The sequence below is a fragment of the Mustela nigripes genome, chromosome 2 (assembly GCF_022355385.1).
Source record: "Mustela nigripes isolate SB6536 chromosome 2, MUSNIG.SB6536, whole genome shotgun sequence".
Taxonomy (NCBI): domain Eukaryota; kingdom Metazoa; phylum Chordata; class Mammalia; order Carnivora; family Mustelidae; genus Mustela; species Mustela nigripes.
The window spans coordinates 196,971,141-196,987,437 of NC_081558.1; the positions used below are offsets into that span (position 1 = coordinate 196,971,141).

General features: G+C 33.8%; 1 protein-coding gene across 2 annotated transcripts in view; it reads left to right on the top strand.

The window, feature by feature from the left end:
* The window catches only part of NCAM2 (neural cell adhesion molecule 2), a 514,996-nt gene that overhangs the window by 329,030 nt on the left and 169,669 nt on the right, over positions 1-16,297 (top strand). For both annotated transcript variants that reach the window (XM_059392179.1, XM_059392180.1), the window contains exon 6: positions 4,358-4,475. In XM_059392179.1, coding sequence (XP_059248162.1) covers positions 4,358-4,475 — 118 coding nt within the window. The remainder of the gene's footprint in view (positions 1-4,357; positions 4,476-16,297) is intronic.

Below are 16,297 nucleotides of genomic sequence, written 5' to 3' on the forward strand. Positions count from 1 at the left end.
TTTTTTTTTTTTTTTTTTTTTTTTTTTTTTTTTTTTTTTTTCCTGGTTAGAAAAGTAATCCATAGTTGGGGTCAAAAAGTGTAATGACCACTGAAGGCAATTTGATTTGGTCCTCTTCAGTCAAATTATATATACATTTACTCTTTGAGATATCAATTTTACTTCTAGATAATTAACTAGAGCATTGATTACAGTAGATAAAGATTATAATAGATAAATATTTGGATATTCTCAGGTGACATAATACATGCTCAATAGAAGACTATTACAGAGAAGACTGTAATTTGAACAGGAGTGAAGAATTTCTCTGTGTAGTAACATGAATATATCCCTTGCATATATTTTTAGTTTGAGAAAAGAAGCATGGTACAGAAAAGGGTCTATTTTGTAAGAGAAGGAGGAAATATAAAAAACTGTGTGTTATTATTTGCATAAAATTACAAGCAATTAATTAAGAGGTTAAGGAGGAAAGGGGTACGGTACTGTCAAGAGGGGAAGGTCAAGAATTTTAATCAAAATGTATTTCACTTTGTCTCGATAACTTTGACTATTCTAAGTACACAGTAAGAGGAATAATAAGAGTATTTTGTCTTTCCGTAACTGGATTATTTTACTTGGTATAACATCCTCAAGGTTAATCCATGTGTAGTGTATGTCAGAATTAACTTTCTTTTTAAAGCTAAATAGTATTCCATTTTGTGGACGTACCACAGTTTGCTTATGCTTTCATGCATTGATGGACATTTAGGTTGCTTTCACTTGTAAAATATTGTGCATAATGCTGCTGTGAACATGAACATTGCTGTACAAATGAGACCTTGATAGCAATTAGCCTTCCATGTCTTCTCCTGGAAGCTCAAATCTCCAGTAGACTGCAGAGATACAAGACAGTTACATTAGACAGATTCTGCAATTGCTGCCAAGATGGTTCTTACTATTCTACCATCTTTTTCAAATCCACCTTTATACTAATTTCTTTTTTTGTTTTTTTAAGATTTTATTTATTTTACAGACAGAGATCACAAGTAGGCAGAGAGGCAGGCAGAGAGAGAGAGGGGAGGAAGCAGACTCCCTGCAGAGCAGAGAGCCCGACATGGGGCTCAACCCCAGGACCCTGGGATGGTGACCTGAGCTGAAGGCAGAGGCTTTAACCCACTGAGCTACCCAGGTGCCCCTATACTAATTTCTAAGTGTCACACAGCCTTAAGAGTAAAAACAAGAAAAAGTAAGTAAGAAAGGACTGTGAATCTTAGTTTTAGTAGTCTTCTGCCAAATAGAGGATATACATGGGAATTTATTTGGTGACATATATTTTGCCCAGATCTGATTAATCAATGAGTTATGCAAGAATAGCTTTCTTGGGGTGCCTGGGTGGCTCAGTGGGTTAAAGCCTCTGCCTTCAGCTCAGGTCATGATCTCAGGGTCCTGGGATCGAGCCCTGCATCTGGCTCTGTGCTTAGCAGGGAGCCTGCTTCGTCCTCTCTGTCTCTGGCTGCCTCTCTGCCTACTTGTGATCTCTGTCTGTCAAATAAAAAACCAAAATCTTAAAAAAAAAAAAAAAAAAAAGAATAGCTTTCTTGACAGTGGTGGTGATTGGAGGTGGGAGGTTGTTATCCTTATCTAGAATAAATCTGAGGGGTTATTGGTGGTGGTCAGTGTGAACCACATGCATATTCCATAGTTAATGCTATGTTTGTTCTTCATCTTCTGAGAAATATTTAAGTGGTAGTGTGTGGAGGAAGAGGGCAAGACACAAAAGACATGTGGGACTGCTGGATGTCACTGTTGATGAAAGGGAATTAAGCTGTCAAAGTAGTGGGATCTTAGGTGCCTGAGCAGCCAGGGAGGAAAATTATAACATGAATTTGGGCCAAAAGCTCCATTTAAGTCAGAGTTCTGGAGCTACTTGCCTCTACATTCTCATGTTTCTTAAAACCAAAGAATGAGAACTGAACCTTACCAGAAAATATTGGCTACTTAGTATATATAGAATATAAGTCATTGTAAGGTTATTAAAACTAGAATTTCAGGGACGCCTGGGTGGCTCAGTTGGTTAAGCAGCTGCCTTTGGCTCAGGTCATGATCCCGGCATCCTGGGATTGAGTCCCACATCGGGCTCCTTGCTCAGTGGGGAGCCTGCTTCTCCCTCTGCCTCTGCCTGCCATTCTGTCTGCCTGTGCTCGCTCTCTCCACCCCCCCCCCCCGATAAATAAATAAAATCTTTAAAAAAAAAATTAAAACTAGAATTTCAGATATAGTCAAATAAAAAAAGGATTAAGAAGTTAAATTCCTAGATATGGGTCTTATGAGATAGCATGGCATTTGGATGAAATATAATTGTAATCTCTTTTAAAATTATTTAATCCAGGGGCTTGGGTGGCTTAGTCGGTTAAGGACTGCCTTCTCCTCAGGTCATGATCCAGGGTCCTGGGATTAAGCCCCATGTCGAGTTCCCTGCTCCATGGGGATCCTGCTTCTTTCTCTTCTTCTGCCTGCCACTCCCCTCTCTCTGTCTCTCTGTCAAATAAATAAATAAAATCTTTTTAAAAAATTATGTACTCCAACTCAATAGCAAATTCAGAACCAATGAAGTAGTACACATAAAAATGCTCTATAGTTTGATCAGTGGCTTACAAATTCCCTGAATACCCTGGCTTCAGAACTAGTGAACACCTCTGCAGGTTTGGAATGCTATTATTCTTCAGAATAGTTCCGGAATTACTCTTCAAAGTACCCTATAAATATGCAATGGTAATATTGTTCGACAAATCCACACTCTAAGTAAGAACGCACATTTCATGAGCTGAGTCACTGTATCATAAAATGTAAACATTAAGATTTGTCAGTTCTTACAAACCATCCAGCATATGCAGTTTATACTACAGAACAGAAAATCATGATAAAGAATAAATAATGTGTTTCAGTAGTAAAAATAGTAGGACAAGCGCTGGAGCATGTGATTCCCCATTTTGAAATGTTAAATGTTTCCATTTACACAAATTTACCCAAATGGAGAATTTTTTTTAAAGAGTTCATTTACATTGTAATTATCTAATGGGTTAAAATATTTATTGTTGTAATAATAAAATAGTCATGTGCTATTGCAACTACATTTATTATAACAAAATGAAAGGCATTACATTTTGATTAAAGTGTTCTTTTCTATAATTACAAAAGAAGTAAAACAAGGTACAGAAAGTCAAATTTTAGTGTACTTAAAATGCAGAGTTAATGTCTCAAAAACAGTCCATCCTACTGTAATACTTGTAATTACTATGTTACTTTAGAGACAACATGTCAGATCATGTCCCTTGTATCTAAATTCATAAAGGCAGAAACTTGATTCATTGTGCTTAATTGGTAAGATACATATCAGTTCCTATCGCCACCATCAATGACAATAATACAACATCAATGCTGACCTGAATATTATTGTGGAGATATTTAATTAATGTCACACTTCTCAATGCCTGTCTGGTCATGTTATTTAGGATATATAAAAAACAATTCTGTTAATATAATTAATTTTAGGAATATCATTTTGTCAGATTCAATTGAAAATCATTAAAGTGTGCATTAAAATAAAAATTTATGCTGTGCTTTGATATTTAGCATCTATTATGGATACTATTGATTTATTTATTGCAAACAGTACATTTCAGTAACAGTTTCAACATGTCCAAATGTGCAGCATATATGGTTTTTGCAATGTAATTAGTTAGAAATTGGGGAAGCTTAATTTTAAAATTGAATTGTTCGTGAAAATCTATTTCATACTCTCTATGGCTTGAGCAGTTTCTCTTCATAAAATGTTCTATAGTTGTGTGAAGAAATTAAGTGCAGTTAATCAGAAAGAACATTATCATTTGACATCTAATTTGAAAGCCCTGTCTTGAAGCAGTGAATGATTGCTTATAGAATTACATATACCGATGAAGACCCAAATAGGAAATCCATCTATGCTCCAAGTAGATCTCAGTGTTGCTGTCAGTCAGGGTGGTATTGTCTGTTTTCTTGTGAGAAATATTTCATAAAAGTATGCATATAAATTTGTTAAAATGTCTAGTTTCTCGTTTATTCTAAATTGATGGGTTAAAAACAGTACAATAACACAGGTGTGTATTATTTAATTATTGTACCTTGGAATGCAGGTCAATGGTCTTTAAGTCATTTTACTGTGCAACCAAGTCCATCTTGTTGATAGAAGTAATGTAAGTACAGAAGTAAGTGATCAAGCTCTAAAGCTTAGCATTTTAACAATGACAACAACAACAACTAAGTAGTTCTAAGGAAGTCTCGATGGTGTTGATGAAATGTTTTTCATCTCTATTTAATCTATGTTTATGTCTTTTTTCAGTGCCGCCAGCAATCACAATGCCTCAGAAATCCTTTAATGCCACAGCAGAGAGAGGAGAGGAGATGACATTCTCTTGCAGGGCCTCTGGCTCCCCTGAGCCCTCCATCTCCTGGTACAGGTAGGTGTTACACATATACATCCTTTTGGCTTGTATTCAGAATCAATGCCATGGAAAAAGATTTCTAATTTTATTTTATCAAGAATAAAAGCATTCTTTAGAATTTTATTAAAAGGTTGTGGTGGTTTTGTTTTCAGTTAATTTGGTTAGATTAAATTGCTAAAGAGATTAACAGAGTGAATTAACCCAAGTCAAAGACCCGCATGTGTCCGGCCAAAGTGGGCCCAGAAGCCCAATGACTAATTCAACCACGTTAATGTTACTTCTAGAGAGTATCTAGAAATAGGAATGCTAGTATTAATAGCATCACCACTGTGTGTATATAAAAATCATATTTTATTAAAATGTAATTGTATGTTTTATTTATGTACCATATTATTTTATTTATCATATTTTATTTATGTACCATATTATTAATTATACAGTTAAATTTCCATAAATGTAGTGTCATTTTTAAAATTTTACTTCATCAAAAGAATAAACTCTCTATTCTAAATCTGTTCCTTGATAGTTTACTTTTATATATTTCTACAGAATTTTTAAATGTTACTTGATTTCTATTAACATCAAACAGATATCAACATATTTCATTCTTTTTTAAAATTTTTCATTAGTTTTTTATTAATTGACTTATATTATTAAATATTTTGTCTCTAATTATTTAATACTAATTTGATTCTGTCCATGGTTTTTATTATGTTCAGTTAGCCACTGTATAGCTTTTGATGTAGTGTTCAGTGGTTCGTTAGTTAAGTATAACACCCAGTGCTCATCACAGCACGTGCTGTCCTTAATACCCATCATCCTGTTACCCTCTCCCCCCACTACCTCCCACTCTGAAACCCCCAGATTATTTCTTGGGGTCCATAGTCTCTCATGGCTAATTTCCCTCTCTGATTTCTCCCCCTTTGGGTTTCCCTCCCTTCCCCTATGGTCCTCCATGCTATTGCTTATGTTCCACATATGAGTGAAACCATATGTTGTCTTTCTCTGCTTGACTTACTTCACTTAGCATAATCCCCTCCAGTTCCATCCATGTTGATGCAAATGGTGGGTATTCATGGTTTCTGATGGCTGAATAATATTCTGTTGTGTTTATATACCACATCTTCTTTATCCATTCATCTGTTGAAGGGCATCTCAGCTCCTTCCACAGTTTGGCTATTGTGAACATTGCTGCTAAGAACATTGCTGCTAAGAACATTCTTTTCACTATATCTGTATCTTTGGGATAAATGCCCAGTAATGCAATTGCCAGGTCATAGGGTAGCTCTATTCTTAACATCTTGAGGAAACTCCATACTGGAGTATGGAGCTTCATTCCCACCAACAGTGTAAGAGGGTTCCCCTTTCTCCACATCCTCGCCAACATTTGTTGTTTCCTGTTTTGTTAGTTTTTCCTGTTCTAACTGTTTAAGGTAGTATCTTATTGTGGTTTTTTGATTTGTATTTCCCTGATGGCTAGTGATGTTTAACATTTTTTCATGTATTTGCTAGCCATTTGTATGTCTTTTTTGGAGAAGTGTCTGTTTATGTCTTCTGCTCATATTTTGACTGGGTTATTAGTTTTTTGAGTGTTGATTTTGATACGTTCCTTATATATCTTTATAGATCTTGGATATCAGCCCTTAATCTGTAATGTTATTTGCAAATATCTTCTCCCATTCCATGGGCTGCCTCTTAGTTTTATTGACTATTTCCCTTGCTGTGTCCAACCTTTTTAATTTGATGAAGTTCCGAAAGTTCATTTTTGCTTTTGTTTCACTTGTCTTTGGAGACATGTCTCAAAAGAATTTATTGTGGTCAGTGTCAAAGAGGTAATTGCCTATGTTCTCCTCTAGGATTTTGGTGGATTCTTGTCTCACATTGAGGTCTTTCATCCATTTTGAGTTTATCTCTGTGTATGGTATAAGGGAATGGTCCAGTTTCAATATAATTCATTCTTTTGGGTTTTGGCTCTGTTAAAAAGGAGACAATGAAACTTTACAAATGGACAATCTTAAAAATATATCTTAGTTATTAATTCTGGTTACCACTCAGGCATAGCTACAGATATTTACAGTCTCTTCTATGCTTCATGAACCAAATCATTTAAGAATAATCACAAGAAAACAATTAGTAGAAATATATTCGTATTGACAAAAATTAGCCATAGTGAGGATTAGGTTTTTTAAAAAACTTTTTCAAGAAGAATAATTACAACCCAATTCTCTTTTTTTCTATTAATTCCTGAGAACTTACTGATATTCTATTCCTTTCAAACACTTATCCATTTAATGCAGCAGGTAGCAATAAACAAGATATTTCTTCAAGTAAGGTAAATAGATGTTCTTTGCAAACATTAATTCCTTTGTGACATACTGTTGGTATTTTCTAAAGGATTATACATCAAACATGAACATATTCACCCCAGATAATGATCATGTATCTCTGAGACTTCTGGTTTCTGGTGTGTATCTGTAAGAGTCAATATTACATCTAATTGCAGCACAGAAAAGCTCCTGGATCATTCATTACAATGAACAAATATTGTTCTAGAATCTCATTCTCATCATTTTATCTTTCCAGGGAGACTTCCTTCTGTTTAGATTTCTGTCTTAAAGCTCAACATTTGTTCAAAATTCTCATATTTAAGTGGAAACATAATTATCATACACGTTAGAATAAGTCAAATTCATAGGCTAATATAGTAAGTCATTTAAATCTATATTTTTTAATCTTTACATCTTCATATAGCATTTGTTTCATCCCTTTAATGGTACAAATAATTGTTCCATTCTCTAGATATGTAATGTATAATAGCAGAATGGGAATATATGTTAATGACATCAACAAAATTAAAATTAGTTTTTACTTTGACATTTATATATGTCATATTTATATATGTATATATACAATGTGTAATTATAATGCTTATTATTTTTTTCTTAAATATTTGGAAAATTTTCCAGTGAAACAGCCTATGCTAAGACTTGTGTTGTATAAAGGTTTAACTACAAATTCAAGTACTTTCATAGATCTAGGTTTATCCCAGAAATATCTTTGTCTTTAGTGGTCTCTGGTGATATCTATCTTTCCAGCAATTTGTCCATTACATTTCAGTTGTTTTTACTAGCATATAGTCATTTACAGTATTTTCTTATTATATTTATAATTTTCGCATTATCTATATTGATCCTTCCTCTCTCATTCTGATAAAATGGTCACTGGTTATTTGTTCTTCTCTCTTTTCATCCCGATCAGTCTAAAAAAATGTTTATGAAAAGAACAATCTTTTCAATGATCAGCTTTTGGTTCACTTACTTTCTTCTTGTTTTTCTATTTTCTAATTCATTGATTTCTGCTCTTATTTTTATTATTGTCTTCCTTTTTTTTACTTTTTAATATTCTCTTCTATTTTTAGTGGCTCAAAGTGGGTACATATGTCATTGATTTCAATCATTTATACTTTTCTAATATAAGCATTCATTTCTCCTTTTTACAATGCTTTAATTGCACTGTACTAATTTTAATATGTCACAGTTCCATTTTTGTCCAGTTCAAATATATTTTTAAAAGATTTTATTTATTTATTTATTAGAGAAACAGAAAGCATGAATGAATGCAAGTTGGGGGAGGAGCAGAGGAAGAGGGAGAAACAGGCTCCCTGCTGAGTGCAGAGCCTGATGCAGGGTTTGGTTCCAAGACCCTGAGATCATAACCGGAGCTAAAGGCAGGCATTTAACTGACTGAGCCACCAGGCACCCCTTATTCAAGTATTTAATTTTTTTTTCTTGTAATGTTATCTTGTTTGTTTCAAGTTTTATTTACATTCCAGTTAGTTAACATATGGTGTAATATTAGTTTTAGGTATAGAATTTAAGAGATTCATCACTCACCTATAATAACCAGTGTTCATGACAGCAAGATACCTCCTTAATCTCCATCACCCATTTAACCGACTTCCCCTCACTGCCCCTCTAGCAACCTTAGGTTTATTCCCTGTAATTAAGAGTCTCTTTTGTGAATTGCCTCTCTCTCTCCTTTGTTCCTCTATGTTCATCTGCTTTGTGTTTTAAATTCTATGAGTGAAGTCATATGGTATTTGTCTTTCTCTGACTTAGCTTGCTTAGCATCGTATACTCTAATTCCATCCACATCATTGCAAAATACAAAATTTCATTTTGATGGCTGAGTAATATTCCATTCTACTATTTCTTTATCCAATTACTCTAACCTTTCATCAGTCTATGGACATCTGGGTTCTTTCTAAATTTGGCTATTGTTGATTTTGCTGCTATAAATATCAGGATACAATTGTCCCTCCATGTCAATACTTGTAACATTATTTTTGGCATTGGTTATTTAGAATGTTGCTGATTTTTTCCCCAAATATTTGGGTATATTTCATATGTACTTCTGCTACTAATTTAAAACTAAATTCCTTAATTGTTAGAAAACATACTTTGTATGATATCAATTTACTTAAATTTATTAGGTCCCACTTTATAATATTTTCAAATGTTCTGTTTGCACTTGACAAATACATATATGTGTATTTGTGTATATATTTATATAGAGAAAGATAAATAGATAGATATTCCACTGTCATATGGAGTAGTCTCTAAATATCAAATAAGTCAGCTAGGTGATTAGTATTATTCACATCTTCTATATTCTTACTGATTTTACAACTATTATCTCTTTCTGTTCTCAGTTCTCTCTGTTTTATTCCATGTCTTTTGAAGTTCTGTTATATGTTTAAACATTTATCAATGTCAGTATTATAAAAATTATTAAAGACTTTGTTTAGGAATAAAATGATACCAGATAGAATTTTGAGTCCTTTTTTCTGTTTTCAAATTTTATGTCTTTAAGTTTACTAAAATATATTGCTATATTTTCAAATTATTGATTTTTTTCTTTAGCAATGTTTAAACTGCTCTCAAATTTACCAGAGTATATTTCATCATCCTATTTTTTATCTCTATAAGTTTGATAAAGGACCTTATTTTTGAGGCAAAATTGGTATAAGGTATTATTAGTTTCAGGTATACATCATAATAAATTGATTTTCTGATACATTACAATGTGATCACAACTATAAGCCTAATTACCATCTGTCACCATACGATGATTTCCCTTCACCCATTTCACCCATCCACTAACTGCCTTCCCCTTTGACACCCGCCAGTCCATTGTCAGTATCCATGAGATTGTTGTGTTTGTTCAATCTTTTGTTTCTTTAGGTTTTACATGCAAGTAAAATCATATGGTATTCATCTGTTTGTCTATTTATGTCATTTAGCATAATACTTTTAGGGTCCATTTGTGTTGTTAGAAATGGCAAGATTTCCTTTTTTTTCTATGGGACTTTTCCAGTTATCTTTTTGTAGTTGATTTCTATTTTCATATCATTGTGATAAGAAAAGATGCTTGCTATGATTTCAGTCTTCTTAAATTTAATGAGACTCATTTGGGGGCAAAATGCCATTTATCCTGGAGAATATTCCATGCACACTTGAGAAGAATGTGTATTCTGCTGATTTTTGATGGACTGCTCCGTATATATATATATACATATATATATATATATATATATATATATAGAGATAGATATATATCTCTCTCTCTCTCTCTCTCTCTCTCTGTGTATATATATATATATATATATATATATATATATGACGTCCATCTGGTCTAATGTGTTGTGTAAGGCCAATGTTTTCTTATTGATTTTCTGTCTGGATGATAGATCTATTGGTGTAAATGAAGTATTAAATTCCTCTACTACTATTGTGTTGTCAATTTCTGCCTTTAGGTCTGTTAATACTTGCTATATTTAGGTGCTTCTATTTTGGGTGCATAATTATATATAAATGTTGTATCTTCTTTTTTGAATGACCCTTTTATCATTACATAATGCCCTTCCTTGTCTTTGTATTGTATTTGTTTTGTTTTAAAGTGATCATTTTTTCTGATATAAGTACAGCTATGCTAGCTTTGTTTTCATTTTCATTTGCTTTTTCTACCCTTGCACTGTAATCTCTCTGTGCCCTAAGATCTGAATTGGGTCTCTTTTAGGCAACATATCAATAGGTCTTGTTTTATCCATTCACCCATTATATGTCTTTTGATTGGAGAATTTAGTCCATATGCATTCAAAGTAATTATTGATAAGTATGTACATAGTGCCATTTTGTTAATAGTTTTCTGGATGGTTTGTAGCTCCTCTTTCTTCCTTTCTTCTCTTGCTCTTTTCCCTTGTGGTTTCATAGCTTTTTTTAGTGTTATGTTTAGATTCTTTTCCCATTATCTTTTGTGCATCTACTATACAGGTTTTTGCTTTGTGAAGCACACATATAACAGACTGTATAGCAGTTTATTTTAACTTGTGAGCATTGTAAGTTTTGAATACATATTAAAGACTCTAGATTTTTTTCTCCCTCACCACATGTTTTGTTTCTGATGTCATATATATTTTTATTTTGTGCATACCTTAACAAATTATTATAGTTTTAGTTTGTTTTACTACCTTTGTCTTTTAAACTTCATTGTAAAATTTTAAGTGGTTAATCCGCTCCTTAATATATTTGCCTTTTCCTGTCAGGTGTTTACTTGCATATGTTTTCTTATTACTAGCTAGTACATTTTCTTTTTAGCTTGAGGAAGTACCTTTAACATTTCTTGCAAGGCTGGTGTAGTGGTGTGAAATCCTTTAGCTTTTGCTTATCTAGAAAACTCTGTTTGTCATTTATTCTGAAGGATAGTCTTGCTGGGTAGAATATTATTGGTTGGAAGTTTTCCTTTTAGCGCTTTGAATACACCATGCCATTCTCTTGTGGCTTACAGAGTTTATGCTGAAAAATCAGCTGATAGTCTGATGGGGTCTCTTTATATGTACCAAGTTATTCTCTTGCTGCCTTTAATATTTTCTCTTTTTCTTTAACTTTGACATTTGAATTATAATGTGTTAGGCTGTGTAGCTCTTTGGGTTCATCTTTTTTGGAACTATCTGTGCTTCCTGAAACGGGATGTCTATTTCCTTCCCTAGGTTGGTTAAGTGGTCAGCTATTGTTTCTTCAAATAAGTTTTTTGTCCCTTTTTCTTTCTCTTCTCCTTCTGGGACCATATAATGTGAATGTTACTCCACTTGATGTTGTTCCATAGGTCCCATAAGCTGTCTTCACTTTGTAAAATTCTTTTTGTTATTATTGTTGTTGTTGTTCCTTTTGGGTGAGTCCCACTGTCCTGTCTTCCAGGTTGCTGATCCGTTCTCTGTCATCCAAACTGTGGTTGAAATTCTTTAGTGTATTTTTTTTTCAGGTCAGTTTTTGTATTCTTCACCTGCATGACTTCTGTTTGATACTTTCTTATATTTTCTGTTTGTTTGATATTTTTACTGTGTTCATCCATTCTTTTTCCAATTCAGTAAGCATCTTTATGACCACTACTTTGAACTTTTTGTCAGGTAAATTACTTATCTCCATTTCAACAAGGATTCTTCTTTTCTTTTCTGGATTTTATGTTGTCCTTTTTTGGGGCATATATTCTATTTTTCTCATTTTGTTTTTCTTTATATTTCTGTTTCTGTGTATGAGGTGGAATAGCTATCTTTCCCATTCTAGAAGGAGTGGCCTTGTGTAGGTGATGAAACTTTTCATTCAACCTTGCCCTAATTCTTGGATGTCTTTTGAACTTTGTGTTTACCTACACAGTCTGATTTATTCTTAACTGGTGAGAGCACAAGGGTGGAATGAACAGCTTGGCATCGTGGGGGCCAGGAAGATATAGCATGTGGGCAGGGTGAGCCTGCTGGCTTCAGAGAGGCTATAGCATGTAGGAAGGGTGAGCCTGCTGGCTTCAGAGGACCCAGAGGGGCCCCAAGATAGGAGGGAGCTCACTGGCAATAGTAGGGCCACCAGAGCTTGTGGGAAGGGCAAATCAGGCAGCTGCATCAGCTATAGGATTACAGCTACCACAGGACTATGTGGGGCTAGCCCTACAATACTAGCAAGGTTGAATGAGAATGTACAAATGGTGCCACCAGCATCTTCTCCCCTGGAAAATGTCCTACCAGATGCCTGTGTCTCCAGCACATGCTAATGAATGTCTACTGCATATAGAAATGTGCTTTCCAAACTACGTTTTTTGTTTTGTTTTGTTTTTGAGATTCCTGGAGTTAAGTCTGTAAGACCTTTAAAAGCAGCCTTTTCATTTCTCACAGTCTTTTGGATCTCTAACATATAAGCCCTTTTGCTTTGCAGAATCGGATATTTTGGGTGTTCATCTCTCCAGTGTAAACCCCAAGGGTTGGGGTGCCTGATATGGGGTATAAGCCCCTTACTCCTCAAGGAGAAACTCCAAATTTGTAATGTTCCTCCAAATTGTGATTTGCTATGTTGACAGTAGGAATTTTGGCAAGATTATATTTCTGCTTCTCTTACCTGTCTCAATCCTTTATCCTTTGTTGTGGAGAAACTCTTAAGCTAGTTTTCCTGTATTTTTCAAGGGGAATTTATCCTTGCATAGCTGAAGATTTGGTATGTCCATGGGAGGAGTTGAGTTCAGGACCTTCCTACACAACCATCTTGAACTTCCCCTCCATTTACTCCATATTTATTATACATTCTATGATAGAGGAATTTCTCTTTCCTCTTACAAGCTTATAGCTCATTTTTACTTTCTTGAACATATAGAATATATTCTAATAGTTATTTTAACAATCTTTTCTCCTATTTTTATCATCTGTATCATTTCTGGATCTTCTAATTTATTGAATTTTCTCCTTGTTATGTGTCATATTTTCCTACTTATATGTTAGCCTGGTAATTTTTGATTGAGTGCCAGGTATTAATGATTTTATGCTTTGGAGTACTGGATATTCTTGTACTCTCTTACTCTATTTTTAGATGTAGGAGGTAACTTGGGATATGTTTGATCATCTGAGGATTGCTTTTAGATTCTTTTAGTGGATCCAGAGCAAGCTTCATCCTAGGGTCAGCTTGGTTCTATTATTGAAGCAATATTCTTCTAAGGAGGTGACTTAATGTCCTGCATTTTAGGGTTTTTTACCCGGAATGACTGAGAAGCAAATTATTCCTGGTTCTGGGATGGCTGTGTTATATCTTTTCCAGTGGTTCTTTGCCTATGCTGGGAAAGCCTTTTTGGCATGCAGTCACGAATCAGTAGTTAAAGATTGGTTGGGGATACACTGCATATCTCTTTACCTTCTTTCTTGTGCAGCTGTCTTTTCTTATATTCTCTAGTTCACAAATTCTAGCTACTTTAACCTCCTCCAACTGAGAACTCTGCCTGGCTGTGCTTGGGTTCCCCACTACAAGCTACACACTTGAAACTCTCCTTGCATAGTAAGCTATGGTGGTCTTAAGAGGTCACTATTATGAGCTACTTGTTGATTAGTGTTTAAAAACTGTTAATTAATCAGTGCCTGTTGTGCCTATTGCTCTTTACAGTGGGAGGGTAGATATGGTCCCTGTTACTCCATTATGCTTAAAAGTGAACTATCCTTTCTTCTTTATTATCTCCACTAATTCCCTGATTCTAATCCTTATTTTCTCATGCCTAGAAAAGGGGTACTTAGAGAAGTGGTTTACATTTTAAAGTATAGGCTTACAGAATTCCATCAGAATTCTTTGGGAATCTTTTTCAGACATGGGATTCCTCAGAAGCAGAGTGTGAATAATAGCAAGTGTATTCTATATTACAAGTTTATTAGGAGAGTGGTATTATAGAACTATTACTTTGGTTATATCTCTTGCTGATATCTTTAAATTGAGCTTTTGAAGGAACGATAGTCTTTACACACAGATTTCCTCTAAATCTCTTCAAAATCTCCCCATTCACTTCAGAGCCCAAATCATAATTATTTTTTTTCCCCATGAAAATTTCTGGAGTATTTTACCCATCATCTTTTTCCTTCTCTCCTACTATAGTATATCCCCCTTGTCCCTACCTAACACAAAAAAAAGTTATTATAAATTCATTAATGGGCTCTACTTTAGTTACTGCTCTTAATGCCAATGCTATTACAAATTCTTTATGGTAGGTAGCCATGTCTCACTCATTTCCTATACTTCAAACATTTGGCATGATATTCCAAATGAGGTAGGAAAATAACTCTTTGTCAGAAAGAACATTAGAATTTAGTTAATTTGCTGATTATATTGCTATGTAAATTTAATTTTCTTCATCTATGATTTCGGGGTGGGAAAATCATATTTACAATTTTAGTTCTCTAATATGTGAATGAGGGTAAGAAGGACAATGGACATATGAGCTAATTGTGAGTTTTAAGTCAAGTTGAATATATAAGGAAAGTGTCTTATAGGCCATAAGTTGCTTAAACTTCTAGAGTATTATTATTATTATTATTTTTGTCCTACAAATTATTACTTTCTATTGACTAGAGTAAGAAATATATTGTATCACTAGTTGCTGTGAAAATTCTACTTATACATTATATTCTTGACAAAGTTGTTGAAACATTATTTTTGGTTGTTATAAATTTTAGATTAATAAAAATAAGAAAAGAATATTAAAAAATACAGATCAATACTATATATGTAGTATTAATATTTTACAGACTACTTTTGTACCCCACTCTCATGCAATTTTTGTACATTTCATGGTATCTTTAGAGATGTCAATAGAAATGGGAAAAGTGGATGTTAATGAGCCATAGAAGGATAAGTATTATATTAAGATATGTGCCAATGCTTTCTGGAAGTGAAACCAGAATTCACTGGAAAGATCATTTAGGATATTGAAGTAATATTCTCTCTCACTCTGGGAAATATTTGTTATAATTCTTTCAAAGATTTTTTCTTTCTTTCTTTTTTTTTTTTTAATTGAAACTTGTGTGGACAAATAGATATCCCATCCCCTAAGGACAGATCCTAAACATTTTACATTAGTGGGCCTTAGAATCAATTCAGTCCTTCAAAATACCATTATAAGAAATAGAAGGAGGGGCGCCTGGGTGGCTCAGTGGGTTAAGCCGCTGCCTTCGGCTCAGGTCATGATCTCAGGGTCCTGGGATCGAGTCCCGCATCGGGCTCTCTGCTCAGCAGGGAGCCTGCTTCCCTCTCTCTCTCTCTCTCTCTCTCTCTCTGCCTGCCTCTCCATCTACTTGTGATTTCTCTCTGTCAAATAAATAAATAAAATTAAAAAAAAAAAAAAAGAAATAGAAGGAAAACTAAAGGAGAAAGAAAAAGAGGAGGAAAAGGAAATGTAAATAAACTAGAATGGAAGGGAATAGACAGTATAGGAAGGTTTCACATATATTAAGGAGAATTGTAGAAATTACTTAAGATTTAAGTATGTTTAAGACATTTCTTACTGTAAGTCATAGAAAAAGTTTGAAAGACTTTTTTTAATAGATAACAAAAACTGGAACTGGAGGAGAGTGAAGACTATTTCAACTCAGAAATAACTTAGAAAATATTGAAAATTATTTATGTTTAAGAGGAAACATATCTAAGAATGAATAATGAATCAAATCATCATATTCAGGATAATTTCTCTAACTGCATTTGCACATAATTGTTTCATCTTACCCTCTTATTGGTAGTGCTTATTTGCAATATAAATTGGTAAAATATTTAAATTGTGTTTATTTTGAAACTTCTTTAGAGGATGTTTCCATAGAAAGTTTCTTAAATGTATCCTAGGTACCTAGTAAATAAATATATGTTGACTCACCGACACAAAAAGTGTATATGGAATTAAAATCGGCAGCACAATTTTTTTTTTTTTTTTTGCTAATAAAGTAAAAATTGAACGAATGTGCTTATTTTGCCTAAGGTCGGTGTTAAGATTTC